Source organism: Scylla paramamosain, chromosome 28 (assembly GCF_035594125.1).
Source record: "Scylla paramamosain isolate STU-SP2022 chromosome 28, ASM3559412v1, whole genome shotgun sequence".
Lineage (NCBI taxonomy): Eukaryota > Metazoa > Arthropoda > Malacostraca > Decapoda > Portunidae > Scylla > Scylla paramamosain.
In genome coordinates this window covers 7,987,501-8,013,976 of record NC_087178.1, presented here as the reverse complement: position 1 = coordinate 8,013,976, position 26,476 = coordinate 7,987,501, and the positions used below count along the sequence as shown (strand labels likewise).

The 26,476-nt window shown below is 43.3% G+C and overlaps 4 protein-coding genes across 8 annotated transcripts in view; 3 read left to right on the top strand and 1 right to left on the bottom strand.

Annotated features, from left to right (window-relative positions):
• Window positions 1–208: 208 nt before the first annotated feature.
• Window positions 209–5,720, top strand: LOC135114858 (uncharacterized). The gene is made up of 3 exons (XM_064031027.1): window positions 209–824; window positions 2,100–2,244; window positions 3,482–5,720. Exons 2-3 carry the CDS (start codon window positions 2,126–2,128, stop codon window positions 4,356–4,358), a joined length of 996 nt encoding a protein of 331 aa, XP_063887097.1. The 5' UTR covers window positions 209–824; window positions 2,100–2,125; the 3' UTR covers window positions 4,359–5,720.
• Window positions 5,721–7,407: 1,687 nt separating this feature from the next.
• LOC135114855 (E3 ubiquitin-protein ligase RFWD3-like) lies at window positions 7,408–17,791 on the top strand. Of its 4 annotated transcripts, none has more exons than XM_064031023.1 (10): window positions 7,408–7,530; window positions 11,478–11,541; window positions 12,036–12,137; window positions 12,438–12,496; window positions 12,997–13,105; window positions 13,282–13,343; window positions 13,804–13,896; window positions 14,194–14,277; window positions 14,624–14,966; window positions 15,512–17,791. In XM_064031023.1, exons 2-10 carry the CDS (start codon window positions 11,523–11,525, stop codon window positions 17,020–17,022), a joined length of 2,382 nt encoding a protein of 793 aa, XP_063887093.1. In that variant the 5' UTR covers window positions 7,408–7,530; window positions 11,478–11,522; the 3' UTR covers window positions 17,023–17,791. The 4 variants fall into 4 exon arrangements, with proteins under 4 accessions (XP_063887093.1, XP_063887089.1, XP_063887091.1 ...); XM_064031019.1 differs by lacking the exon at window positions 7,408–7,530 and adding an exon at window positions 7,539–7,625; XM_064031021.1 differs by lacking the exon at window positions 7,408–7,530 and adding an exon at window positions 9,168–9,520.
• A 2,196-nt stretch (window positions 17,792–19,987) lies between these two features.
• The window catches only part of LOC135114856 (E3 ubiquitin-protein ligase RFWD3-like), a 6,862-nt gene continuing 373 nt past the window's right edge, over window positions 19,988–26,476 (bottom strand). Inside the window, exons 2-10 of one of the 2 annotated variants that reach the window (XM_064031024.1) lie at window positions 26,236–26,299; window positions 25,640–25,741; window positions 25,281–25,339; window positions 24,672–24,780; window positions 24,434–24,531; window positions 23,881–23,973; window positions 23,500–23,583; window positions 22,811–23,153; window positions 19,988–22,265 (exon numbers count right to left, since the gene is read on the bottom strand). In XM_064031024.1, the coding sequence (XP_063887094.1) occupies window positions 20,758–22,265; window positions 22,811–23,153; window positions 23,500–23,583; window positions 23,881–23,973; window positions 24,434–24,531; window positions 24,672–24,780; window positions 25,281–25,339; window positions 25,640–25,741; window positions 26,236–26,299 (2,460 nt within the window). In that variant the 3' untranslated portion in view covers window positions 19,988–20,757. The remainder of the gene's footprint in view (window positions 22,266–22,810; window positions 23,154–23,499; window positions 23,584–23,880; window positions 23,974–24,433; window positions 24,532–24,671; window positions 24,781–25,280; window positions 25,340–25,639; window positions 25,742–26,235; window positions 26,300–26,476) is intronic. The other variant, XM_064031025.1, reaches the window with a different exon arrangement.
• The window catches only part of LOC135114860 (ATP-dependent RNA helicase A-like), a 26,086-nt gene continuing 25,404 nt past the window's right edge, over window positions 25,795–26,476 (top strand). Inside the window, exon 1 of the mRNA XM_064031030.1 lies at window positions 25,795–25,907. Coding sequence (XP_063887100.1) covers window positions 25,810–25,907 — 98 coding nt within the window. The 5' untranslated portion in view covers window positions 25,795–25,809. The remainder of the gene's footprint in view (window positions 25,908–26,476) is intronic.

The following is a 26,476-nucleotide window of genomic DNA, read 5'->3' as shown; positions in this document are numbered from 1 at the left end:
TACGGTGATGAGAGAGAGAGAGAGAGAGAGAGAGAGAGAGAGAGAGAGAGAGAGAGAGAGAGAGAGAGAGAGAGCTTTATTTTTTATCATCAATCCCGTTACCTTCATCAAAAATATTAACAAATCATTCCTATCTACATTTTCAGCACACGTATTTGTCTAAGTTACCCAAGCTGAGGTTTGTACAGTGTGGGTGAGAACAGTTTTCTACGAGAGCGCCGTGGCAGAGCACCTCAGCTCTCCACGCATTGATTTGCCTCTGTGCAGGGTTGCCGAATACGCGAGACCTGTGTTTTCTCTATCCCTCCGTGAGCTCTTGACACTGGTGTGGTGGTGCGGTCAATTACTGGCTAGATTATGGCGCAGAACCTGTGTATCACCCGTCAAAACCCACAGAGGTTCCAGTTATGACCGTATCTGCGTTAGAACACCACAGCTTCCACCACATTGCCTGTATGGAAAACTATACCCTTACGTAGCATCTGAGAGTGACCAAAACAACAAAAACTCCCTTCCTCACACCTCAACACCAGCCCCCACACCTCATTCCACAAGGCAGAAGAGGAGGACGAGGAGGAGGCGAGGACGAGGAGGTGGAGAAGGAGGAGGAGGTATACTGATGGTGATAGTGGTGATGGTGGTGGAAAAGTGGTAAATTGTGTGTGTGTGACGGATTACCAGGTTTGTGAGGAGGAAGCAGCATGGAGCCAAACCTCATCTAAGACATCAAGCTCTTGTGATGGACTTTTGATGAAGGCGAAGAGGGAAGGCAGTGGTTCAGCGGACCAGCGCACCACAGGCTCTACATACTCTCAGAAAATGAAGTAAGTTTCCAATAACAATCACTCTGGAAGCTTGCCACGTAGAAAGAAAGGCTATTTTTAGAAACCATCTTAAAAAAAAAAAAATCATAAAAGAAGAAAAAGATGCATGAATCAGAGATAGATACATAGATAGGTAGATAGATAGACAGATAGATAGATAGATAGGAAGATAGATTAAGAAAGAGGTGATTTTTTTTTTTTTTTGCCTTGTACTCAAAAACAAATTCGATGCCATGGTATTCCTTTTACAATCACATGGCTAAACAAAAAAGAAAAAAGAAAAAAATAAATAAATAAGTACGAACTGGATACAACTCCAAACACACCTGAATGCACGTAACTTCCTCTCCATGACACACCTTTAAGCCTTTCGCTACCACACAGATAAGTATTTTTCTAAGTTCACTTATGATTTCTTTCAGACCCTTACGTACTTAGGCATGTGCTACACCCTCGTAAACACTTCAACTCTTCTCCATCACATATCTTTAATAATAGTCCTTTCGCTGCTACATTAACAAGTATTTTTCTATTTCCACCTAAGATTTTTTTTTAGATATTTACTTATGTGTGCTGCACTTTTGTAAATAGTTCTATAGTCTAGATGAGACAGAATTAATTTTCTAAAGAAGTAAAAAAAAAAGGGTGGGGAGGGGCCCAGTGAAGTAAACAAGGCTCAGCTAGGTAAAAAAAAAAAAAGTCCAATTAAGTAAAAAAAAAAAAGGCTCATTTAAGTGAAAGAATGTTCCACTGAAGTCGCAATGAAGTAAAAAAAAAAGTACACTGAAGTAAAAAAAAAAAGCCCAATTAAGTAAAAAAAAAGAGCCAATGATGTAAATAAAAGGTCCAATTAACTAAAAAAAAAGCCCAATAAAATAAGAACAAGGCCAGAATGAAGAAAACGAGGCCGACTGAAGTAGAAAAAAAAGGTACGCTGAAGTAAAAAAAATGCCCAATGAAGTAAAAAAGACCTAATGAAGTAAATAAAGGGTCCAATTAAATAAAAAAAAAAAGCCCAATAAAGTAAAAACAAGGCCAAAATGAAAGAAAACGAGGCCCCATGAAGTAAACAAAGCCCAATGAAGCAAAAGATAAATAAAATAAATAAAACAAAACAATAAATAAAAAAAAAAGGCTGACAGTGCTTTCAACATGAACAAAGAAACACCAGATCAGTGAAAGGGTTAAAATCTGCTACACTGAAGAAGGAAAGGCACTGAGATACACTTATTTTAACTTTTCTTTTTTTTTTTTTTTTTTTTTTGTCTTGTGCAGTGTCCCTTGGTAGCTGAGAGGTCGCCATGCACTTCTGGATCGACAAGCGGAGCGCGTGCGGCCAGCGGGGTGCTCAGTTCGTCGGGTCCCCGTGTCTCTACCGCCCAAAAGCTCGCCACTACCCCATGGTTACCCCAGTGCACAGGTAACACTCCACGCAGCCAAGCAAGACGGGACTAAAGCAAAAGAGGGACTGTTGATCTGAAGTATTGATGTGTGTTAAGATGTCATAGCTACGGAATTTGTAGGAGTAAATTCATGACATGCCATTCCTGTTCGGGAGAGAGAGAGAGAGAGAGAGAGAGAGAGAGAGAGAGAGAGAGAGAGAGAGAGAGAGAGAGAGAGAGAGAGAGAGAGAGAGAGAGAGAGAGATGACTTTTAGATAACACGAGGGAAATATTTCATCTACATGTATCTATTTATCAGATTGTCTATTGTTGACGTAATAATCTTCGCATGGACACTTTTTTCCTCCTCTCCCTCTTGCTCTGAAAACCGTATTTACATAACAACTTGGTATGTACAAGTATAGCTATACAAACACTAACTCCTAAATAAAGCTACAAACCCTGCAGTTACGAAGTTACCCCAACAGTGAATACAATGCCCAAGGGATGTGTTCGAAGACATACCTAAACACACACACACACACACACACATCTCATCTCTAGCTAAAACAGCTTCTCATCTCTAGCTAAAACAGCTTCTATGAAGTTAGGTGTTCTGAGACGTCTCCGCCAGTTTTTCTCACCCCCCCAGCTGCTAACTCTGTACAAGGGCCTTATCCGTCCATGTATGGAGTATGCTTCACATGTCTGGGGAGGTTCCACTCATACTGCTCTTCTAGACAAGGTGGAATCAAAAGCTTTTCGTCTCATCAACTCCTCTCCTCTAACTGACTGTCTTCAGCCCCTCTCTCACCGCCGCAATGTTGCATATCTAGTTGTCTTCTACCGCTATTTTCATGCCAACTGCTCTTCTGATCTTGCTAACTGCATGCCTCCCCTCCTTCCGCGGCCTCGCTGCACAAGACTTTCTTCTTTCTCTCACCCCAATTCTGTCCACCTCTCTAACGCAAGAGTTAACCAGTATTCTCAATCATTCATCCCTTTCTCTGGTAAACTCTGGAACTCCCTGCCTGCTTCTGTATTTCCTCCTTCCTATGACTTGAATTCCTTCAAGAGGGAGGTTTCAAGACACTTAACCACCAATTTTTGACCACTGCTTTGACCCTTTTATGGGACTGGCATTTCAGTGGGCATTTTTTTTATTAGATTTTTGTTGCCCTTGGCCAGTATCCTTCCTACATAAAAACACACACACACACACACACACACACACACACACACACATACTGATGTATCCGTGTTTTCTTTCCGCAGGTTCCAACGCATCGAATCCGTACAGGCGGAGGGGCGGCGTGGTGGCGAGGCAGGGCGTGGCCGAGCAGGACGGGGACGGCGGCTCGGTTCCTCCCGCCCATCAACTGACGAGGATGAGGAGGAGAGTGTTCGCGTGCCCCTTGGGGAGACAGCGGCCCCAGAGGAGGCATGCCTGACCCGCCTAAGCGTGCCCTCCACTCGCCATGCCCGCAGGACCTCCGCCAACTCGTCGGTGTACTCTCGTGTCCCCGATAACTTCAATCTATTCCGAATGGGTGGCATCAACTGGTGCGTGTGGGCTGCATTCATCGTTGTCACCATGCTGCTGGTACCCGCCCACCTCTATCTAAAAAACTTCCATTACCGCGGCGAGTTGGTGGGCATCATTTTCGTGGTCATCTTGCTGTTCCTCGTCTGCTTCTCAGTGTCGCTCTTTCACACTAAGACACGCGCTATCTTACTCCATCGCCTCAATCTGGAAGACGATGCCCGCGGCTGCGCCCTTGACCAAAGCAGCGCCTCCCCTGCTCGTCGCCGCCCGCTGTTCCCCACGCCCACCCTGGCTCACCGCCGGCTGGTGCGCCATCTCCCATGTCCCCCTGTCCGCATGTCCATGTCCACCCCTGATCTGGTAGACGGCCACGCCCTTGCCAGGGACAGAATGGCACGATCCCACTCCCAGGCATCGCGCGGCGTCAGTTACGGCATCTTGAGGCCCCACGACACCAACGAGCACCGCCTGGAGACGCCTCTCGCCTCTGACGCCACCACTGACCCGCCGCCCTACCACGTGGCCATCCTGTTACCAGCGCCCACTCATGCTTCCTCGCCCAGGGAGTGCGAGACGCCCCCGCCTGCCTACGACGTGGTGCAGTGATTCCCACGATCGCTCACACATGGAGGAAATGCAAGCAGAACACGACGCAGTGCCCGTCCTCACGGCTAGCATCCATTCGCTGGGCCAGTGCAAACCTGCAGAGGCTGAAACACATCCCTGTGCATCAATGTGAAGCAGCTGAGGCTTTCAAGTTTTTTTTTTTTCTCTCTCTTCTTTTCCAGGAAATGATCACTCTGTCACTCAGCTGATCTTCTGGAAGAAGCCTTCTCAGGTCTGTGTCTAGCCAAAGCTTTCGCCTCGCTAAGGCATCTTCATAGCAACAACAGCAGGCTTGCGGCCTTGTGATGGCTTCGCCCATTATCCTTCGGGAAAGTAAGGTGGCAAAACGTGTTCTAAGTGATGTACTCACAGAGGCCACTGGCGTCATTCAACGACTCTTTTCCAGTGAAGAGAAGTTATTGGGGACGTCAGTTTTGATCTTACATGAATAACAGCGGCGCCTGCTGCAGGTGTATGTCGCACTGCGCCGCACTGAACGGAGAGTCTCCCCAAAGCACATAGCAGCTCCAAAGAAAAGTATTCGCAACAACGACGGAATAAAAAGAATATGCGACTTAAAAATCAAACCACAGTGTAATCTGAATTGCAGGTGTGCATTCGCAACCACTGCGGCAAATTTCAAAGTGAAAACGATAATGTGACAATAAACAGAAAAATGTATGTATTCGCTACACAGGGTTAATGGTATAAGGGAAGGAGCTGCGATGTAATGATGGATCACTTACAACAACTTTACATCAGCTTTCACTAGTGACTTAGTGACTTTTGGGTTACTCTACATACCTACTTTTTTCCTGGGATATAACCAATCAAAATAAGTAAGCAAAAATCAAGCTGATGCGATCAAAGGTTATATTATAGCCATTAGCATGCTGAAGCTGAAAGAGAGAGAGAGAGAGAGAGAGAGAGAGAGAGAGAGAGAGAGAGAGAGAGAGAGAGAGAGAGAGAGAGCACTTTCTTCAGTACAATAAAAAGCTACGCACAATCTTCCCTTCCTCCCTACTTCTTCCATCTCCTTGACCTAATTTACCAGTGACATTCTATTAGCACGGCAGGTAACACGTCCTTGCCCATCATGGGAGGAGAGGGGAGCAGGAGAGGCTTGCGATCTATAAACAGAAGCAGATGTGCACGGTGCAACGAAGGACGAGAGAGGTGAGAAGCATGTGACTCACCATAAAGCATGTTCTATTATACCAGGATAGAGGATGACTGAGTCTCGAGCTAAGGCGTTAGGTAGTCACGTCCCAGTACCCGCTGGCGTGGGCTGGTTCACGAGTTATTGTTGCACCCAGATGCCCCACCGTAGCCCTTCAGCGTTGGAGTAAACATTTTATAAACGCTCGGCCTTTCTTTGCCCACCTAATTAAGCATCGAATATAACATACATAGTGAAACATGAGGACAGGTGTATTTACTGGTGTTCTAAACGTCCGATCTTTCTTTGCCCACCTAATCAAACATCGAATACAACATACACAGTGAAAGACGAAGGTATCAGAATGGTTAGATGCCTTTTCTGTGTTTCATAAAGATTAATTCTCAGTTCCCTGAATCTTTGTTCCCTACATTCATAATCTACCAGCTTTCAGTAAATGACAGTCAGGTCTGTCTATATGCTAGTGAAACGAAGATACTGACTGCGACAAACTACAAGAAGATTTGAATCAAACTTTTGAAATAGACAACAAAATGGCTTCTTATGTTCATCCAGGTAAGGGCACACAAATGAGAGTAGTGAATGACACCACAGATGGATAATACTGAATGCACCGTTGAAAACTCAATGGAAAAGCAGGCATCAACCGATAATGTGCTAAACTTTGCTAAATTTTCCCTTGAATTATGAGAAACACCTTCCAAAATCAAGGATAATTTCCACTACGGACAGTTCATGTAGTCGTGTTGAGACACAGAAATGCATAAAAATACGGCTGGGAATGTAAAAGTTACTTGATTAAGCTATGTAGTTACCAAATTACAACTGAAAAATTAAAGATTCCTCGAGAACCTATATAAACTAAAAGAGGAAAGTGACACCTAAAGAAGTATGAGACGGGAGAATAGCTTAACTCCAGGAAATATTCTGCTTATCGCGTCCTCACCATGTGGAAAACAGAGAGAGAGAGAGAGAGAGAGAGAGAGAGAGAGAGAGAGAGAGAGAGAGAGAGAGAGAGAGAGAGAGAGAGAGAGAGAGAAAATCTATGGAGGAATAAAAACAAACATTAAACTATGAAACATTCATCTTTCACTTGCCACCAACCAGGACCGTTTCTAGCCTTCTGGGAGCCTTATGCGAAACGCTGCTTGGTGTTTGTTTTGAAACTATGATGGGTGAATTCCCAGCCCTCTAAGGTGACTCTGACCATTCCTTTCACATTTAAATGTATTAATCTGTTGGACTTTAAAGAGGAAAAAAATTGAATTCGTTAATATGTTAGCCTACTTTCTTTAACATGATTATGATACAGTAGCAGTGTCTCTTTAAGCATCTTGGGAGAGGGATGGTGATGCAGCCATAGTGGTGATGTATCGTGTAACCGAGAGTATTGCGAGTTGTGCAGTTGTGACCTTCATTGTTGGTGTCAGGCAGGGTCTATCGACATCATGCCTCATATTCATAATTTATATAGATGAGTTCATAAAAAAAAAAAAAATATGAAGATCAGATGTGAACCATAGACACTTAAAGAATTATTATATTTATTGTTGTATATTGATGACCCGGTAGTAATATCCACAACGAAAACAAATTTACAGAGAAAGATTGGGATATTGAATGAGTTTTGTAGAAATTATGGAATAAAAGTAATTGCAACTAAAACAAAATTCTTTGTTATAAACGGCGAGCCAGGAGACGCAGAGCCACTATACGTGGACGGGTTGGTGGTGTTACACTTTGATGGTTACGTGTACCTGGGGAGCCCCTTCCTGTGGTGAAGCTACACGTACAAAAGAAATGATGTCGCGTGTTGAAATTTGTCTCCTTTACACGAAAACATAACGATGTGCCATTCAAAGTGAAGCGCAGTCTGTTTGACGCGTCATTTGTGTCCTCACTTTTGTACGGCTTTTGTTACGCTGAGCTGGGATACTCTTCATTACCTGACCTCGTGAAATATAAGCAGCATAAATTCTTCCATAACATGTGGTAAGAGAGGTGTGAGATGAACGATGATCCCGTCTTTTGCCATGAGAACAGTGTCGACCTTAAATACTCCGGTTGGAAAACTTGTAGCCCGTAAGGTACGTAATAACATCCCGCACATGTCCGAGCTGCTAGGTAATGTGAAGAATGCCATCATGCAGTCTCAAACATCGAGATGAACCCGAACTTAAATGTACATAATATATATGTGAGCATTTAATGACCTCCACAGGATCTCATTCACTCGTTTTAGTACTCTCTCTCTCTCTCTCTCTCTCTCTCTCTCTCTCTCTCTCTCTCTCTCTCTCTCTCTCTCTCTCTCTCTCTCTCTCTCTCTCTCTCTCTCTTAAAAGCCATAACATACATATTGTAACGACTAGACTACAGCTAAATAATTACTGAAGTGCCAGTTGCAGACTTGATGGGTCTGTTGTCAGTTGGTTCACATCAGCGGTATAAATGTAAATTATAAGCACATCATGACGATAACAATTATTATTGTTATTATAATTATTATTATTATTATTATTATTATTATTATTATTATTATTATTATCATTATTATTACTATTATTATACCATAGTTTACCCATGAGAGAGAACGACAGAAAGCCTTAACTAGGTGTCGTCGTGAGAGAAAGCGAAAAGTAAAGAGCACAGACTAAAAATTACCCTTAAAATTAAGAGATGAAATACACCCTCCACATTATATGCTATATGTAAAGGTATTATTTCCTAGAATATTGAAATATAAGTAGAAATAGAAAAATAAAAAAATCCAATGAAGATGTCCCAGGAAAAATAATAAATAAATAAATACAACAGGAAATCAACACCATGAATGTCTTACCTTTGCTCTATGAGCGTTTATCTTCTTCAGGTTTCTTTTTTTTTTTTTTTTTTTCTCGGCACCAGAAATGTATATTCTTTTCGACGCCACATTACAGTCGCTCCTCAGTCGCCACCAAGGATTCTACATCCTTGGTGACCACTGACTGATGGCTGAATGGCCTAGGCTGCCATGGTGACGTCGCGTACAGCCTCAGCTGTACATACGTGTGGTGCAAAGCACCACACGTATGTAGGTGCAGGAAGCGTTCTGGAGCCCTGGTCTAAATTTCAGGAGAATACAGCAAAATTCATAAAAAAATACAATAATAATAATAATAATAATAATAATAATAATAATAATAATAATAATAATAATAACAATAAATAAATAAAAATAAATAATTTTTTGGAGATTAATCAGAATTTCAGTGGATTTATCGATACTCACCACACATTTTAATAATAATAATAATAATAATAATAATAATAATAATAATAATAATAATAATAATGGCAGTTTGAGGGTCCTTGGTGGCCTCAGGGTCCTTATGCAACCGTACAGCAAGAGAAGGCCCTGCCACCAAGCAACTAACCTTATCCTAACCTACCAACTCCCTAAAACTGACATCATATACCATGTTCTGAAAAACTTCTACCCCGCAAATCCACTACATTAATTCAAAAGACTCTAGTTGAAGCTGCGCAGTTTTTTAATGTTTTTAGGGATGTTTTATGGTTCTAGTGACAGATTAACAAGGTTTCTACACTATAACGGGGGAAATTTCTTGAGAACTCGGCCAATCATCCCTGTGGCGTTTGAAAATCGTCGTAGTGAGGGAGCAAATCGTCTGAAAATACGGGTCTTGCATTTTCATTTAAACTACTGTATCGAACTTTAGAGAAAGACATATATTTCTAACCCATATGAGAACATATGGGAAGCTTTTTCAGTTGATTTATTAGTCGTTTAGTCATTTCCTCGTCGTTTTTTCGCCAAATACACGTGTTAGCCATGAAAAGGAGAGACCAAGACATGTTCTCTCTGGCAAATGGTAAACACAAACAGAGCGCGCAAAGGAGCTTTTACCTAACCTGTGATATATGAGTGTTTCCAGCGCCCAAACGTCTCCCACAACCTGAACCAGTTACTTGTTGACTTTAGGTAAGAGATGGTGACACTCAACTCTAGCTGACACATTACGTGGTGGTTTATTTTTATGGTCATGTGAGGCGGAGGCAGTGATAAGTAGAGCGGGTTATCTTAGGGTTAGTGGAGTTTGGGATGCCTCAATTCCACTGGCCCTTGCAAATAAAGGATATATGGGTTCTTTGATTTCGTCCATTGGTAATATCTTGCATTACATACCAAAGCTGAGAACGTAAGTAGTAATGTATGGAGAGAGCGCTGCCTTGCGTAATTCATCTGCCTTTTTCTCTCTCCAACTTGTCTAGTGGATAAATCTTACAAATAGCGACTCTTTATGTATTCTATTGCTGCCTGTCTTCAGAACAAGCAATCTTGGGGACCTTGTGAGAAAGCAGGGTTTTAGGGTGGGGGAGGCCGAAATAGGCCAAATTTGATAACCTTAAAAGTGTAAGGAGAAAAACAACGCTTAGGGGGATAATCCTTAAATATTAGTCAACAAATGGAATATCTGCACCCCATATCTCCACTACGCTATTTTAACCTTTATGAAATTACTAACTTGTTAATTGGGGATGTTCTGCCCCCATACCCACTGCTACACTATCCTAACAGGTAAAATTGCCGTTCAACATAATACATCCTGTCTTCTTTTCTTCTCAATCCTCAACAAGCTTGGGGACTTGGTCGGAAAATAGGCTTTTAGGGTGGGAGAAGCCAAATTTGGACAATTGTGGAAAGGTTTAAGGATGAGATGTCATATTTTGAAAACTTTCTAGCTCAACCTAACTTTACCTCACCTAACCTAACTGGACACCCCCTCTCCCTATGTAACATAACTTAATCTAATCATGGGGTCTTCACCACCCCTGGACAATAACCTAACCTAACTAGGGGGCTTTGCTCCTCTATGAATTCCTCCTTAAGGACACTAACCTAACCTAACTGAGCAGCCCCTGGAATCCCACTTATGGACACTAACGTAACCTAACTGGGAGTGTTTCATCCCTCCTTGGACTCTACCCCCTTAAAGGCACTAATGTAACCCTCTCCCTTGAGGACACTAACCTAATTTAACCTAACCAACCAAATACTTTAAAAAGGAAGTGAAAAGTCCAGGGTGTGATTGGTCAAGCTCTTCCTCATCCTCAAAGGGTACTGGCACCACCGAGTGTTCAGTACTCAATTGATTTTGGCAAAACACCATGCCATCTTAAGAAATGTACACCAAAGTCATCTTGCTTATGGAACTGCACAATAAAATCCTGGTATTTAAATTTATGTCCACTGCACTCAGCTACCATTGTGACACTGGGTACCCTTGCAGTTAGCTGGCTGACTACCACAGACATCGTGTATACATGTGGTGATTGGCCAAGACTAACTGATGTATTGGCCGAAAGTAAATGACATTTAATGACATTCTAATACATTATTAAAAGTATAGCTTTCATTGGCTGAATGAGAGATACAAGAGAGCTTGTACCATTCCATACTGAAAACCAGCATACGAATACACGCATTACACTGTATCCTTCCAAGCGAGCTTCATTGATATGGCATCAGCATTTGTGATGCAGTGCATGTCACTGTAACATAACCACACATGACCCCCAACACAAAACCCTCACACATGTGTTTTACAGTGAGTATTCATCACCATATGCACATAATTTACCTGCTCCATGAGGAGCTGCTATTGGTAAGATTGTCTGTCTAATGGTCTTATACATTTCCTTGATAACACAGGATGTTTTAGAATTACGGACCCAATTTGACATATTTCAGCAACTATGAATCAATCATGGTTAAAATTTGTCCCACTGGAAAAGGTAATTGTTACTCATGGTCAGTTTGAGGTTTCAGAGATATAGCAATTTCAAACTGGGTACATCTTTTTGTGAAGCACCCTGTATTCCAATTCTCTCCTTAACTCTGAATGAATAGTTAATATTCCCATGTTGCCTTTCCCCAGAGTGCAGCAGTATGTCAGCCTCCTTCAGCATGGACATATAGATACATGGAGCTTTTCCTGCAAGGTGGGTTATATTCTCATTTTAGACTCCACTTGTGAGCTTTGTTATGGAAGAAAAAGTTGGATGTATATTATTGGAATAACATTAGTGTTTTCATCAGAGAGAAGTTAGGTTGGTTTAAATTTAGATTCATTCAGTTAATTCGTTTCACTGCTGATCCCTTCATTGTGTAGATCATGATTTCAAGAGTCATCATATTTTTGCCCAGAAATAAACATTCAGTGTCTGGGAATAAATCAGTGATACCCAAAAGTTTATAATGAGGACATTCTACTCATAACAATGCCCACTATTGTTTTTAACTGGACATGGGAAGACATGGGACACTTACCTCACAGCTCGACAGGCTGCCTCTGCAAAATGCAAACACACAGGATTTTTTTTATCTTGAGTCTTCTTTCCCTTATCAGTTACTGTTGCATCTTCCATTAGAATCTTAGAGAACAACAGAAAAACTCCCAAAGTGTTGTGAAGTATCTATCTCTCTCTCTCTCCAGGCATGATGGCACAGCAGCACCTTCCCCTTGAGGCCATGGAGGTGGAGTATGACTCTGATGATACAGAGGTCATCGACATCACTCTGGAAGGGAATGAGGATGGTGAGAATGTTGCAGCAAATTGAATTATGGAATAATGAACACAGATTTTTATATTGTTATCTTCAGAGAAATGAAGAGTTACTAAATGAGAATGAAATAATTGGATCTTTCATTACTTTTGATATTCGGATAGGAAGAAGAGGAGGCTCTTCTGTTGTGGATGTTCCCTTGCAGCATCACAATGACATTGACAAGTAGATTGATTACTGCAGTATCATCATCAGAGTAGTACATTTTTTCATTGTCATTCTGCTCCTGAAGTTTCATTTAGAGGTTGATTGATATATACTGATGTTTCAGATGAAGGGGAGGAGGAGGAAGAAGGCAGCATAACTCCGAGTATTTATGAACTAGATATTGTAAGTACTTAGTTATTGCATAACACAGTTTAATGACACCAATTTTGAACTACTTATTATCATTTTCCTTTTTGTTACATGTTGCATACACTGCATCACAGCTGTGCACTAATGTGAACCACAACCAACACTCAAGGCAGATGTACTGCAGATGTACTCTTTCTTAGGTGATGTAGCTTTTGTAGCTCAGCACAGCTTTCTTTGTGTGGGGCAGTATTCTGCACTTGCAGTGTGGATGCTGGTTTCTCCATAAGGCCTTGACCAGTCTCCTTTTTCTTAAAAAGAAATTGTTTGATATCTCTGAACAGAGAAGTATTAGCCCCTCCAGCCCTTGCTATCAAGAACCAATTTATGATGAGTGCTGAAGCCTCTTGGTGGAGTAGTGTATTCAACCCTAATAAGGAATTTAACATTATGAATAAAATTTATCTTTCTTTTTATGTTCAAACTGAATTCTTGGTAATGCAATTTATCTTATCTTATGGCTTATGCAATCTTAGGAGGACGTAACGAGCCCTCAGCTTGGAAGAAGAAGAAGAACAACAGCAGCAGTGGCAGCAGCAACAGTGGCAGCAACAACAGCAGCATCAGTACATCAGCCAGGAAATAGTGAGGAGGATTTTGTTTACCTTGTTATTTGTTGAAAAGGCCAACCAAACAGCACAAATAACTGGGTCTGTTATTAATTGATAATTGGAATATTATTTTTTGCCATAGGAAAATATATTGGTTATCACTCTGCTCCTAAGGTTTTGTTGAGAGGCTGACCAGCACTGGTATTTCAGGTGAAGGGGAGGAAGCAGATGAGGAAGGCAGCAGAAGTCCCATCATTCAGGAACTGAGTTTTGTAAGTGGTTTAGTCACTGTATAATATTAAAGTGAATAATATATTGACATGCCAACATTGGAACCTTTCTACCATTTTCCTCTAAGGAGCAGAAGTTTGTATTAGACTTTTCTAATCCTCTTTTCTTAAGGTCTTGTTTATTGCAATTAAATAAAAAATTAGTATATTTGTATAATATGACAAAATTATCTGTCTTTGGTGCATCTATATACCAGGCTGAAGTCCTCCTTAGAGATGAGCTGCCACGTCTAAATAATAAAGATACAAAGGAATGAATTCCTATCCTCTCACTGTGTCTCTCTTTGTGACCATATATGATATGCATGGAATACAGTGGTAGTATTCTTCCAGCACAGTCATGGAGTGCATTGCCAGGCCATGGCCCTCCTGCCATGAGGATTATGACGAGTGAATTACAAATGTGGAATTTATGTTAAGGCTCCTGTAATCAAATTTTCAGGAAGATGTTAGGATCCCACAGTTTGGAAGAAGAACACCACCACCAGTGGAAGCAGCAGTGCAGCAGCAGGACTCCAGGGAGGGAAGTCAAATGGTCAGTGCTGCATTAGCTGAACTGTGTGCTGAAATCACTTTTATAGTGAGATCTCACATCTTACTTATTGTTGCCAGAGAGGACTGCTGATCACTAGAAATATTTTTAACTGTAACTGAACTAAGATTTTTGCCATTGTATAAAGTAGGAATCCATGAACTGCAGAAATTCATGGTTACACCCTAAACTACTGAAACAACTTATTAGATCTGATGTCTTAATCTTTTGTTGTTATTCCCATGTCTGGATAGAAAGATAACTGTTGCCTGTTGTAAAAATTGTTTCTAAATTACTCAGGAAAACACAGGGAACCCTGAAATCAGAAGACCAGCAACAGTGCAAGATGCAGATCTGGAAGAGGAGCAACAGGAGATTCAAGGGGTTAGTTTGACACAAGTTTAGTCTTATTTTTTTTTTATTTTCCTTACAAAGTCTTTGTTTTGTAACATCACATGTACCAAGATCAAAGTTCTAAAGGCAGCTTGTATAAAGCCAAGGGTTCTTAGTGCACAGCAGGTCTGACCATGGATGTGGTCAGTTGTTCTATTACTCAGGCCATCTTGGTGGGAGAACACATTTAGTCTGATTCCTCTCATAAAGCTTTGCTTGTGTAGTTGCACTTGTCTGACCACTGGAATGGCAGGCCTCTTCACCATGACAAGGTAGAGTTCCAGGTAACAAGCTCACTCGGGTCACAGAAAATGATACCCTTCTGTTTTGCCATCAGCTACAAGGACTGCACTCAGAAGCAGCAGCAGCAGAGGAACCACCACAGCCTGAGGAGCCACAGCATGCATCGTCCTCCTCTCAAGGGCTTCACAGTCCACACCCCTCACCTGCCCCTCCTCCCTCTGTGCCACCAGATAATTCTTGTACCCAGCAGCAAACCACACCACCACTCTCCAGCCAGAGCCAAGAAGCAAGGATTTCTGTTAGCCTTCCTGAAGGTGCTGGCCCTTCTGTTGAAGCTAGTGTTTCCAATCCAGCTGAAATGCTCATCCCCCCTGCAGTGGCTGGACCCAGTACCTCAGTTGTCCCCTTAAGCAGTACACCTAAGAAACAGTCTGCAGGTACTTCCTTGAGCCTCTCCTGCCTGGATTTACTTTTGTATTTGTTAGAGTCTTATAGGGTGTTTTGGTTCACTTTTGGAACTACTGTGACTTCATCCTTTTCTTGGAGGTCCATATGTTAATTTGTTCTGATGCTGGTTTCTAAGGATAGAAGAGTTGCCAGTCTTTGCTACATGTAAACTTTATTCTTGCATATTCCAGTCTTTTTCATCTCACAGCCCTTAGTTCCTTTTTACTTTCATTCCATATCCAACTTTTTTGTCAGTATTAGTAATGTAGTACTATCATCTAATTCTTAGTTTTCCTACTGTCCTTTAAATTCTTGATACAATAAAGGAGCTGTCATAAGTTTGTACTCAGCAAACATTTCCTGTCATAAGTCAGGCCTGAACAGTTTAGCCATCTTCATGCATGTTGAGGCAAGGTCTTTGTTTTGCTAACTAGATGTGTAACTACATAGGTATGTAATTCTGAACATACCCATTGAGTTTTACTGTTCCTTGTTCAATGCATTGTAAGTTATGAGGGTGCATGTTGTGCTTCAGATGCAGCCCCAGCTCCACCCTCTCCAGAAAGTGAAGATGAAGGACAGACCTGCCCCATCTGTTTTGATCCATGGACCAACAAGGGCGATCATCGCCTCTCCTCCCTCAAGTGTGGCCATCTGTTTGGCTATGAATGCATCTCCAAGTGGCTTCAAGGAAGTACCAAAAGAAACAGGGGAAAATGCCCCCAGTGTAATGCCAAGGTTACCAAGAAGGACATCCGGATCATCTATGCCAAGAACATAAAGGTGCTGGACACAACTGAGAAGGAGATGATCATGAAGGAGTTGGAAAAAGAGCGAGAGGAGAAGCGAAGGTTGGAAGTTGAACATGCTCAGACCAAGCTAAAGTACGAACTGAAAAGCCAGCTAGTGGTGAAGCTGCAGGAGGAATTGAAGATGCTGAAGGCATCAGCCTTGGGAACAGGTCATTTAGGGGTGTCATCTTCCAAGGCAGGAGAGTCCAGCAGTCTCAAGAAGAGGTTGGTGTTCAGGGAGTGGCTGGACGTGTGTCGGGAAGGTGGCTGTCGTGTGATGGCCCACAATGAATGGCTGAGCATGCTGGTGGTGTCCATGCCCAGCCAGGTGGGCATGTTTCCTGGGTATGGTGTTAAGAAGATCAACCTGCTGGACTTACGGGTAGACCGCTACGTGCCGCTACATCAGAAGCAGATCCGGGACCTGGCATTCAACCCAGCCAAGCACGACCTGCTCCTCTCGGTGGGAATGGATCGAATGGTCAAGATCACCAACATCTGTTCCAATGCACCTGTGGCACATTTCATTGCCTCAGCTCCCCTGTGGTGCTGCTCCTGGAGTACCACCGAGATCACTGTGTTCTATGTGGGTACTGCCTCTGGCCACCTACAGCAGTATGACACCCGGGACACATCAGGCCCTGTGGCCACCATTGAGCTGCCTGGCTCAGGTCCGGCCGTCTCCATGACATATATCCACCCGGGGCCAGAGTCCTCCCTGACATGGGGTGGTCTGTTGGTGGCCCGTTTACAGTCGTGCTTTTTTGTGGAGGCTGGGATGCCAGGAGAGGCCAAGAGTCACCAGCTGCCCCTGGACGGCACCTTCACCTCAGTGTCATGTGAGGGTGATACCTGCCATGTGCTAGTGTCCTGCCGTCCCTCACAGCGCTACCCACACGCCCGCCATGCTGTGTGTCTTCTGCAGCAAGTGACAGCTTCTTTGGAGGAAGGTGGGGGACAGAGGCGGACAGTGACAACCCAGCCAGTACACACCTTCCAGGGGGGCACCACTCAGAAGGTGCTGACTCGCTCCATACTGACACGCCCACCTTTCCCAGGCTACAGTCCGTTGGTGTGTGCTAGTGATGAGTCCACTCAGAGCATTTATGTCTGGGAACTCAGCTCCATGAACTGTCTGCAGCAACTGCGGTACTCAGACATCGTGGTGGATCTGCTGCAGGTGACCATTGGGGAGACTCCCCACCTGGTGGCACTCACCGAGAAAGGTGTGAGGCTATACCGCTGGGATAACTAGTGTAGGCACGATGGAGGGAGGGGGCCAGTACCAAAATGGCTTGTGACCTCACTGGTGGAGAAGGTGGATTTGCCACATTACATTATCTTTGATTTGAATGTCAGCCTCTCCTTGCTCCCAGCCGTGTGTCAGTAGCACAGTTGGTGATGGCTTAACTATGGCCTGAAGAGAAACCTGGATGTACCTTACTTGCTTCTTGATATCTTCACCAGGCTTGTGGCCACTTCTTTCAGGCCAACTGATAACTTGGTCATTCCTGTCAAGTCTTTCCAGGTCTTCAGTTTGGATACAATTGCTAGCTAGAAATAGACATATATAATACATATAATGTAACTATTCAAACAAGGAAGGTCTGACTTTCAGATTTTTTAATTGAAAAGTGTGTTTTCATTCTTTTACACTATGTGTAGGATCAACATCCAGAATTTTTATTCTTTTTACCCTTTAGGATGCAGAGCCCTTACTGGTCCAGGCACCGGGGCTTTGTGAGGCAGCCCCTCTAAATAAATCTGCTGCTGCTTGGAGTATAGAATGATTAATAAAGATGATAATAATATTGATTACATTGAAGATATTTTAAGAGGATGATCATCATCTGTGTGATGACATCACTTGCAGGCCAGGGTTGCTTGAGGTCACCAAGTCACAAGAGTTTCCCAAATTTATTAGAAGCGATTGCAGAGTAAATTGTATTTTTTTAATGTAAACATTACGGGATGTGTAAATATGTACTTTTCTATTGAATTTTCATAAAAAATTAACCTGAGAACCAGGATTGTTTGAAGAACCTTTCCATAGGCTAGATTCTTCCTTCCCTATGACTTTCATATTTATTAGAGGACACTGCTCTGATGTGGACTGGCTGATGTGCATTGATATGCATGAACTACAATATTACTTCCCTCCACAGGTGTTATCCAAGCTCTTTGACCAGTGTGTCCAAATTAGTGAGACAGAAAATGGATATGATTAGAACAATAAATTATTATTATAAATAAGGTTACATATGAGGCGCGCGGTGCAACAACGACGTAACCGTGAAATTTGAGATTTCGTGTTATTGCCTGCTCCGTGTGGTAGAAGGGTGTAAAAGTCTCGTGGTGATGTCGGCCAAGTCATATTCGACCATCTAAGCACCTGTACTAAGGCTCAAAGTCGAGCGTAGTGCGGAGAAAATTTCTCTGGACTAACATCTCGAAAGCGGTACAACAACTACGCAACCTGCTCCTCCCAGCCTCACGTGCGTATGGCCAATCAGCGGCGCGGTTGCAGCCGCCCGGCGCGGGCGAGCCAATCACAGCACCGCTGCCATGTTTACCAGCGCCGTTGCCATGGTGACAACACACTCATCATGTGCTCATCCACACGCAACTATGGCTTCTCCCAGCACTTCTACCTCCGTTCCTGCCGTGGAAGAGCGTCCTGAAGGTCCAGGGGACGAGCTGCAGATGAGGAAGAGGAGGGATGAGACGCAGTGGAAGAGGAACCTGGCTAAGAGGAAGAGGAACTCCGGGCAGGAATACGTGGGGCTGAACACGGGGAAGACTGTGGCGGCGAAGCAGGTTGGACCACCATGTGGGTGTCCTAAGGGCTGCTTCCTGAAGCTTGGAGAGGAAGCTGTGCAGCGTATCTTCTCCGAGTACTGGAAGATGGGGGACTACAACGCGCAGTCAGCCTACATCGTCACCATGGTCCTGTCGAAGGAGGTGAAGACATCGGGTGTGGGAGCTGGCAGCAGGAGGAAGGCGACGCTGGAGTACGGTGTGAACGTCGACAGCAAGAGGGTGGTCGTCTGCAAGAAGGCGTTTCTTAGCATCCACGCCCTAAGTGACAAGCGAGTCCTTACTGTCCTCAAGAAGTTGGGGGACACAGGTGTGGCTGCAGGCGACCAGCGCGGGACTCACGGCCACCCTCACAACAAGAAACGTGACGACGTCGAGCGGCTTGCACAGGAGCACATCAGGTCCCTTCCTCTCTGCTCGTCACACTACTCCCGTGCCAAGTCACGCAACAAGATGTACCTGCCTCCCGACTTCACCCAGGCCCACTGTTACTCCCTCTTCGAGCAGTGGTGTGAGGAGAAGGGTGTTGAGGACGACATGGTGATGAGCTTTGACGGCTACAAGCGGTGCGCGGTGCAACAACGACGTAACCGAGAAATGGAAGTTTCGAGAAAAACGCGCTCAAAGTTAAAACTGATTGCGCACAATAGGATACCCTTAAATAAGTAAGTATTATACATCATTTGAAAGGTCTTGGGTAGTTCTGTTTGGGGATGTAGGTTTCGAAGTAATAGGTGACGATTTTGGGTGGATGACTTACGCGTTAATTAACGCGTATACCGTAGGTAATAATTTTTTTTCCCGATATTGTTTTCATTTGTTAATAATGTGTTAGAGCCTATTACACATAGGCTGGTAAACATGGCAGCGGTGCTGTGATTGGCTCGCCCGCGCCGGGCGGCTGCAACCGCGCCGCTGATTGGCCATACGCACGTGAGGCTGGGAGGAGCAGGTTGCGTAGTTGTTGTACCGCTTTCGAGATGTTAGTCCAGAGAAATTTTCTCCGCACTACGCTCGACTTTGAGCCTTAGTACAGGTGCTTAGATGGTCGAATATGACTTGGCCGACATCACCACGAGACTTTTACACCCTTCTACCACACGGAGCAGGCAAAAACACAAAATCTCAAATTTCACGGTTACGTCGTTGTTGCACCGCGCGCCTCATATGTAACCTTATTTATAATAATAATTTATTGTTCTAATCATATCCATTTTCTGTCTCACTAATTTGGACACACTGGTCAAAGAGCTTGGATAACACCTGTGGAGGGAAGTAATGTTGTAGTTCATGCATATCAATGCACATCAGCCAGTCCACATCAGAGCAGTGTCCTCTAATAACTATGAAAGTCATAGGGAAGGAAGAATCTAGCCTATGGAAAGGTTCTTCAAACAATCCTGGTTCTCAGGTTAATTTTTTATGAAAATTCAATAGAAAAGTACATATTTACACATCCCGTAATGTATACATTAAAAAAATACAATTTACTCTGCAATCGCTTCTAATAAATTTGGGAAACTCTTGTGACTTGGTGACCTCAAGCAACCCTGGCCTGCAAGTGATGTCATCACACAGATGATAATCATCCTCTTAAAATATCTTCAATGTAATCAATATTATTATCATCTTTATTAATCATTCTATACTCCAAGCAGCAGCAGATTTATTTAGAGGGGCTGCCTCACAAAGCCCCGGTGCCTGGACCAGTAAGGGCTCTGCATCCTAAAGGGTAAAAAGAATAAAAATTCTGGATGTTGATCCTACACATAGTGTAAAAGAATGAAAACACACTTTTCAATTAAAAAATCTGAAAGTCAGACCTTCCTTGTTTGAATAGTTACATTATATGTATTATATATGTCTATTTCTAGCTAGCAATTGTATCCAAACTGAAGACCTGGAAAGACTTGACAGGAATGACCAAGTTATCAGTTGGCCTGAAAGAAGTGGCCACAAGCCTGGTGAAGATATCAAGAAGCAAGTAAGGTACATCCAGGTTTCTCTTCAGGCCATAGTTAAGCCATCACCAACTGTGCTACTGACACACGGCTGGGAGCAAGGAGAGGCTGACATTCAAATCAAAGATAATGTAATGTGGCAAATCCACCTTCTCCACCAGTGAGGTCACAAGCCATTTTGGTACTGGCCCCCTCCCTCCATCGTGCCTACACTAGTTATCCCAGCGGTATAGCCTCACACCTTTCTCGGTGAGTGCCACCAGGTGGGGAGTCTCCCCAATGGTCACCTGCAGCAGATCCACCACGATGTCTGAGTACCGCAGTTGCTGCAGACAGTTCATGGAGCTGAGTTCCCAGACATAAATGCTCTGAGTGGACTCATCACTAGCACACACCAACGGACTGTAGCCTGGGAAAGGTGGGCGTGTCAGTATGGAGCGAGTCAGCACCTTCTGAGTGGTGCCCCCCTGGAAGGTGTGTACTGGCTGGGTTGTCACTGTCCGCCTCTGTCCCCCACCTTCCTCCAAAGAAGCTGTCACTTGCTGCAGAAGACACACAGCATGGCGGGCGTGTGGGTAGCGCTGTGAGGGACGGCAGGACACTAGCACATGGCAGGTATCACCCTCACATGACATTGAGGTGAAGGTGCCGTCCAGGGGCAGCTGGTGACTCTTGGCCTCTCCTGGCATCCCAGCCTCCACAAAAAAGCACGACTGTAAATGGGCCACCAACAGACCACCCCATGTCAGGGAGGACTCTGGCCCCGGGTGGATATATGTCATGGAGACGGCCGGACCTGAGCCAGGCAGCTCAATGGTGGCCACAGGGCCTGATGTGTCCCGGGTGTCATACTGCTGTAGGTGGCCAGAGGCAGTACCCACATAGAACACAGTGATCTCGGTGGTACTCCAGGAGCAGCACCACAGGGGAGCTGAGGCAATGAAATGTGCCACAGGTGCATTGGAACAGATGTTGGTGATCTTGACCATTCGATCCATTCCCACCGAGAGGAGCAGGTCGTGCTTGGCTGGGTTGAATGCCAGGTCCCGGATCTGCTTCTGATGTAGCGGCACATAGCGGTCTACCCGTAAGTCCAGCAGGTTGATCTTCTTAACACCATACCCAGGAAACATGCCCACCTGGCTGGGCATGGACACCACCAGCATGCTCAGCCATTCATTGTGGGCCATCACACGACAGCCACCCTCCCGACACACGTCCAGCCACTCCCTGAACACCAACCTCTTCTTGAGACTGCTGGACTCTCCTGCCTTGGAAGATGACACCCCTAAATGACCTGTTCCCAAGGCTGATGCCTTCAGCATCTTCAATTCCTCCTGCAGCTTCACCACTAGCTGGCTTTTCAGTTCGTACTTTAGCTTGGTCTGAGCATGTTCAACTTCCAACCTTCGCTTCTCCTCTCGCTCTTTTTCCAACTCCTTCATGATCATCTTCTCAGTTGTGTCCAGCACCTTTATGTTCTTGGCATAGATGATCCGGATGTCCTTCTTGGTAACCTTGGCATTACACTGGGGGCATTTTCCCCTGTTTCTTTTGGTACTTCCTTGAAGCCACTTGGAGATGCATTCATAGCCAAACAGATGGCCACACTTGAGGGAGGAGAGGCGATGATCGCCCTTGTTGGTCCATGGATCAAAACAGATGGGGCAGGTCTGTCCTTCATCTTCACTTTCTGGAGAGGGTGGAGCTGGGGCTGCATCTGAAGCACAACATGCACCCTCATAACTTACAATGCATTGAACAAGGAACAGTAAAACTCAATGGGTATGTTCAGAATTACATACCTATGTAGTTACACATCTAGTTAGCAAAACAAAGACCTTGCCTCAACATGCATGAAGATGGCTAAACTGTTCAGGCCTGACTTATGACAGGAAATGTTTGCTGAGTACAAACTTATGACAGCTCCTTTATTGTATCAAGAATTTAAAGGACAGTAGGAAAACTAAGAATTAGATGATAGTACTACATTACTAATACTGACAAAAAAGTTGGATATGGAATGAAAGTAAAAAGGAACTAAGGGCTGTGAGATGAAAAAGACTGGAATATGCAAGAATAAAGTTTACATGTAGCAAAGACTGGCAACTCTTCTATCCTTAGAAACCAGCATCAGAACAAATTAACATATGGACCTCCAAGAAAAGGATGAAGTCACAGTAGTTCCAAAAGTGAACCAAAACACCCTATAAGACTCTAACAAATACAAAAGTAAATCCAGGCAGGAGAGGCTCAAGGAAGTACCTGCAGACTGTTTCTTAGGTGTACTGCTTAAGGGGACAACTGAGGTACTGGGTCCAGCCACTGCAGGGGGGATGAGCATTTCAGCTGGATTGGAAACACTAGCTTCAACAGAAGGGCCAGCACCTTCAGGAAGGCTAACAGAAATCCTTGCTTCTTGGCTCTGGCTGGAGAGTGGTGGTGTGGTTTGCTGCTGGGTACAAGAATTATCTGGTGGCACAGAGGGAGGAGGGGCAGGTGAGGGGTGTGGACTGTGAAGCCCTTGAGAGGAGGACGATGCATGCTGTGGCTCCTCAGGCTGTGGTGGTTCCTCTGCTGCTGCTGCTTCTGAGTGCAGTCCTTGTAGCTGATGGCAAAACAGAAGGGTATCATTTTCTGTGACCCGAGTGAGCTTGTTACCTGGAACTCTACCTTGTCATGGTGAAGAGGCCTGCCATTCCAGTGGTCAGACAAGTGCAACTACACAAGCAAAGCTTTATGAGAGGAATCAGACTAAATGTGTTCTCCCACCAAGATGGCCTGAGTAATAGAACAACTGACCACATCCATGGTCAGACCTGCTGTGCACTAAGAACCCTTGGCTTTATACAAGCTGCCTTTAGAACTTTGATCTTGGTACATGTGATGTTACAAAACAAAGACTTTGTAAGGAAAATAAAAAAAAAATAAGACTAAACTTGTGTCAAACTAACCCCTTGAATCTCCTGTTGCTCCTCTTCCAGATCTGCATCTTGCACTGTTGCTGGTCTTCTGATTTCAGGGTTCCCTGTGTTTTCCTGAGTAATTTAGAAACAATTTTTACAACAGGCAACAGTTATCTTTCTATCCAGACATGGGAATAACAACAAAAGATTAAGACATCAGATCTAATAAGTTGTTTCAGTAGTTTAGGGTGTAACCATGAATTTCTGCAGTTCATGGATTCCTACTTTATACAATGGCAAAAATCTTAGTTCAGTTACAGTTAAAAATATTTCTAGTGATCAGCAGTCCTCTCTGGCAACAATAAGTAAGATGTGAGATCTCACTATAAAAGTGATTTCAGCACACAGTTCAGCTAATGCAGCACTGACCATTTGACTTCCCTCCCTGGAGTCCTGCTGCTGCACTGCTGCTTCCACTGGTGGTGGTGTTCTTCTTCCAAACTGTGGGATCCTAACATCTTCCTGAAAATTTGATTACAGGAGCCTTAACATAAATTCCACATTTGTAATTCACTCGTCATAATCCTCATGGCAGGAGGGCCATGGCCTGGCAATGCACTCCATGACTGTGCTGGAAGAATACTACCACTGTATTCCATGCATATCATATATGGTCACAAAGAGAGACACAGTGAGAGGATAGGAATTCATTCCTTTGTATCTTTATTATTTAGACGTGGCAGCTCATCTCTAAGGAGGACTTCAGCCTGGTATATAGATGCACCAAAGACAGATAATTTTGTCATATTATACAAATATACTAATTTTTTATTTAATTGCAATAAACAAGACCTTAAGAAAAGAGGATTAGAAAAGTCTAATACAAACTTCTGCTCCTTAGAGGAAAATGGTAGAAAGGTTCCAATGTTGGCATGTCAATATATTATTCACTTTAATATTATACAGTGACTAAACCACTTACAAAACTCAGTTCCTGAATGATGGGACTTCTGCTGCCTTCCTCATCTGCTTCCTCCCCTTCACCTGGAATACCAGTGCTGGTCAGCCTCTCAACAAAACCTTAGGAGCAGAGTGATAACCAATATATTTTCCTATGGCAAAAAATAATATTCCAATTATCAATTAATAACAGACCCAGTTATTTGTGCTGTTTGGTTGGCCTTTTCAACAAATAACAAGGTAAACAAAATCCTCCTCACTATTTCCTGGCTGATGTACTGATGCTGCTGTTGTTGCTGCCACTGTTGCTGCTGCCACTGCTGCTGTTGTTCTTCTTCTTCTTCCAAGCTGAGGGCTCGTTACGTCCTCCTAAGATTGCATAAGCCATAAGATAAGATAAATTGCATTACCAAGAATTCAGTTTGAACATAAAAAGAAAGATAAATTTTATTCATAATGTTAAATTCCTTATTAGGGTTGAATACACTACTCCACCAAGAGGCTTCAGCACTCATCATAAATTGGTTCTTGATAGCAAGGGCTGGAGGGGCTCATACTTCTCTGTTCAGAGATATCAAACAATTTCTTTTTAAGAAAAAGGAGACTGGTCAAGGCCTTATGGAGAAACCAGCATCCACACTGCAAGTGCAGAATACTGCCTCACACAAAGAAAGCTGTGCTGAGCTACAAAAGCTACATCACCTAAGAAAGAGTACATCTGCAGTACATCTGCCTTGAGTGTTGGTTGTGGTTCACATTAGTGCACAGCTGTGATGCAGTGTATGCAACATGTAACAAAAAGGAAAATGATAATAAGTAGTTCAAAATTGGTGTCATTAAACTGTGTTATGCAATAACTAAGTACTTACAATATCTAGTTCATAAATACTCGGAGTTATGCTGCCTTCTTCCTCCTCCTCCCCTTCATCTGAAACATCAGTATATATCAATCAACCTCTAAATGAAACTTCAGGAGCAGAATGACAATGAAAAAATGTACTACTCTGATGATGATACTGCAGTAATCAATCTACTTGTCAATGTCATTGTGATGCTGCAAGGGAACATCCACAACAGAAGAGCCTCCTCTTCTTCCTATCCGAATATCAAAAGTAATGAAAGATCCAATTATTTCATTCTCATTTAGTAACTCTTCATTTCTCTGAAGATAACAATATAAAAATCTGTGTTCATTATTCCATAATTCAATTTGCTGCAACATTCTCACCATCCTCATTCCCTTCCAGAGTGATGTCGATGACCTCTGTATCATCAGAGTCATACTCCACCTCCATGGCCTCAAGGGGAAGGTGCTGCTGTGCCATCATGCCTGGAGAGAGAGAGAGATAGATACTTCACAACACTTTGGGAGTTTTTCTGTTGTTCTCTAAGATTCTAATGGAAGATGCAACAGTAACTGATAAGGGAAAGAAGACTCAAGATAAAAAAAATCCTGTGTGTTTGCATTTTGCAGAGGCAGCCTGTCGAGCTGTGAGGTAAGTGTCCCATGTCTTCCCATGTCCAGTTAAAAACAATAGTGGGCATTGTTATGAGTAGAATGTCCTCATTATAAACTTTTGGGTATCACTGATTTATTCCCAGACACTGAATGTTTATTTCTGGGCAAAAATATGATGACTCTTGAAATCATGATCTACACAATGAAGGGATCAGCAGTGAAACGAATTAACTGAATGAATCTAAATTTAAACCAACCTAACTTCTCTCTGATGAAAACACTAATGTTATTCCAATAATATACATCCAACTTTTTCTTCCATAACAAAGCTCACAAGTGGAGTCTAAAATGAGAATATAACCCACCTTGCAGGAAAAGCTCCATGTATCTATGTGTCCATGCTGAAGGAGGCTGACATACTGCTGCACTCTGGGGAAAGGCAACATGGGAATATTAACTATTCATTCAGAGTTAAGGAGAGAATTGGAATACAGGGTGCTTCACAAAAAGATGTACCCAGTTTGAAATTGCTATATCTCTGAAACCTCAAACTGACCATGAGTAACAATTACCTTTTCCAGTGGGACAAATTTTAACCATGATTGA

Excerpts from the sequence above, each read along its gene's own strand:
- LOC135114858 (XM_064031027.1), top strand. The coding sequence starts at position 2,126 with ATGCACTTCTGGATCGACAAGCGGAGCGCGTGCGGCCAGCGGGGTGCT. Across the intron at positions 2,245-3,481 it reads ATGGTTACCCCAGTGCACAG|GTTCCAACGCATCGAATCCG; the intron begins GTAACACTCCAC and ends TTCTTTCCGCAG.
- LOC135114855 (XM_064031019.1), top strand. The coding sequence starts at position 7,554 with ATGATCCCGTCTTTTGCCATGAGAACAGTGTCGACCTTAAATACTCCG. Across the intron at positions 13,897-14,193 it reads CCAGGGAGGGAAGTCAAATG|GAAAACACAGGGAACCCTGA; the intron begins GTCAGTGCTGCA and ends TAAATTACTCAG. Across the intron at positions 14,278-14,623 it reads AGCAACAGGAGATTCAAGGG|CTACAAGGACTGCACTCAGA; the intron begins GTTAGTTTGACA and ends TTTTGCCATCAG.